Genomic DNA, 2089 nt, shown 5'->3' with positions numbered 1-2089 from the left:
TTTGTTTGTTTGTTTTTCGAGACAGGGTTTCTCTGTGGTTTTGGAGCCTGTCCTGGAACTAGCTCTTGTAGACCAGGCTGGTCTCGAACTCATTCTTAATTTTGGAACCTTCTACCACTTTTGGAGATATGCCTGTCTTTGCCCCCCCACCCCCCAGTGCTGGGATTAAAGGCATGCACCACCACCACCTGGCAGCTTGTGTGATTGTTTTTTTCTTGGGATAGGGTCTTTCCTGATCTTCCAATTTTTACTTCTGACAGGCATATGTCTTTAATCCCATCTAGGAGGAGGAAGCAGCCCTAGTTTACACACTGAGTAACACCAGCATGACCATCTCAAAAGTGAAAAGGACAGGAGTGGAACAGGGGTACATCCTTTGCCTAGCGTGTCTGAGGCCTTCTGCTCAGTCTCAAGCACCAATTATCCTCATGCTTAGTGGTGTAAATTGTTCCCACTTCCTCAATGCAATCCTTACCAGTCAACGTGGACTATGTATTCTTGGTTCTTTCTTAGTAGGAAATGAGCAGTTAAATTCCCTCTGTAGACTTTGGCACTGAGCTTTGAACACAGTAATATTTGCATTTTAATAATAAAGCTTGCCTGAAGATCAGCGTACAAAGCTATGCCACTAAAGGCCAGACAGTGGTGGCCCACACCTTTAATCCCAGAAGCAAAAGATAAAGGCTACCTTGGGCTACACAAGATCTATCCAGAAAACAGGTCCAGGTAGTGGTTCACTCCTTTAATCCTAGTGTTTGGAAGTCACAAATCTTTAAACCCAGCCCTGAGGTGAAGACAGGAGTATGGGGAATATAAGGGTCAGGAACTCGCCCTTAATAAAGATTTGGTAAAAGGTCTCTAATGGTTGGCTTTCATTTCTGATCTTCAGCTTGAACTCACTGTCTGGGTTTTTATTTGTTCTACATGTCTTCCCTTGTTTGCTGCCACCGCACCCTAAAATATTCCCAGGTCATAGATAAACACAGCTCCCAGCCTGGCCTGTAACTCTAAAGACCTGAGTGGTTTCACATCCTCAGTGTAAATTGTAAAGTTATACATCAAAATAGCCTCAACCATTTGATGGATTATAATCAAGACAGCTTTAGATTAAACTGCTCATTGCTGTCTAAGTGCTCCTCCACCACACAACTATCACCTGGGTGGTGACCTTTTGCTTTCCGTGGGCATCAAGACTGGAGGGTCGGGCTGGAGAGATGGCTCAGCCGTTAAAGGATAGGCTCACAACCATAAAGAGTTCGGTTCCCAGCACCCACGGCTATCTCTCCAGCCACCATAAAAATTCAAAAAAAAAAAAAGACTGGAGGGTCAGGCAAAGGTTAGTCTGGGATACAGGAGACTTATCCAACAAAAAAGCATACAGAAACAATTTTTCTTTAAAGCTTTTACTTTGAGACATCATGGAAACCATACAAGGACACATGGAAAAGACATGATCACAGAACAATGTTAACACGAAAGCATCAATGACTCAGTTGGCGTTGAAGCTGAAGTTCTGGGAGTTGGACATGATTCAGGGGCTGAAAGATTAGTATTCCTCTCCTTCTTCCTCACCCTCTCCTTCAACAGAATCCACACCAACCTCCTCATAATCCTTCTCCAGGGCAGCCATGTCTTCACGGGCCTCAGAGAACTCCCCCTCCTCCATGCCCTCACCCACATACCAGTGCACAAAGGCACGCTTGGCATACATCAGATCAAACTTGTGATCTAGGCGAGCCCAAGCCTCAGCGATGGCTGTGGTGTTGCTCAGCATGCACACAGCTCTCTGGACCTTGGCCAGGTCTCCACCAGGTACCACAGTGGGAGGCTGGTAATTAATGCCAACCTTGAAGCCAGTGGGGCACCAGTCTACAAACTGGATGCTGCGCTTGGTCTTGATGGTGGCAATGGCAGCATTGACATCTTTGGGAACCACGTCACCACGGTACAGCAGGCAGCAAGCCATGTATTTACCGTGGCGAGGGTCACATTTCACCATCTGGTTGGCTGGCTCAAAGCAGGCATTGGTGATCTCTGCTACAGAAAGCTGCTCATGGTAGGCTTTCTCAGCAGAGATGACAGGGGCATA

General features: G+C 46.4%; 1 protein-coding gene across 1 annotated transcript in view; it reads right to left on the bottom strand.

Annotated features, from left to right (window-relative positions):
• Nucleotides 1-1387: 1387 nt before the first annotated feature.
• LOC101979671 (tubulin alpha chain) overlaps nt 1388-2089 on the bottom strand; it is a 33505-nt gene continuing 32803 nt past the window's right edge. Inside the window, exon 6 of the mRNA XM_026782481.1 lies at nt 1388-2007. Within this exon, the coding sequence (XP_026638282.1) occupies nt 1547-2007 (461 nt within the window). The 3' untranslated portion in view covers nt 1388-1546. The remainder of the gene's footprint in view (nt 2008-2089) is intronic.

The sequence above is a fragment of the Microtus ochrogaster genome, chromosome 15, assembly GCF_000317375.1.
Source record: "Microtus ochrogaster isolate Prairie Vole_2 chromosome 15, MicOch1.0, whole genome shotgun sequence".
Taxonomy (NCBI): Eukaryota; Metazoa; Chordata; class Mammalia; order Rodentia; family Cricetidae; genus Microtus; species Microtus ochrogaster.
Note: the sequence above shows the minus strand (reverse complement) of the source record. Positions and strands in the feature narration are given on the sequence as shown.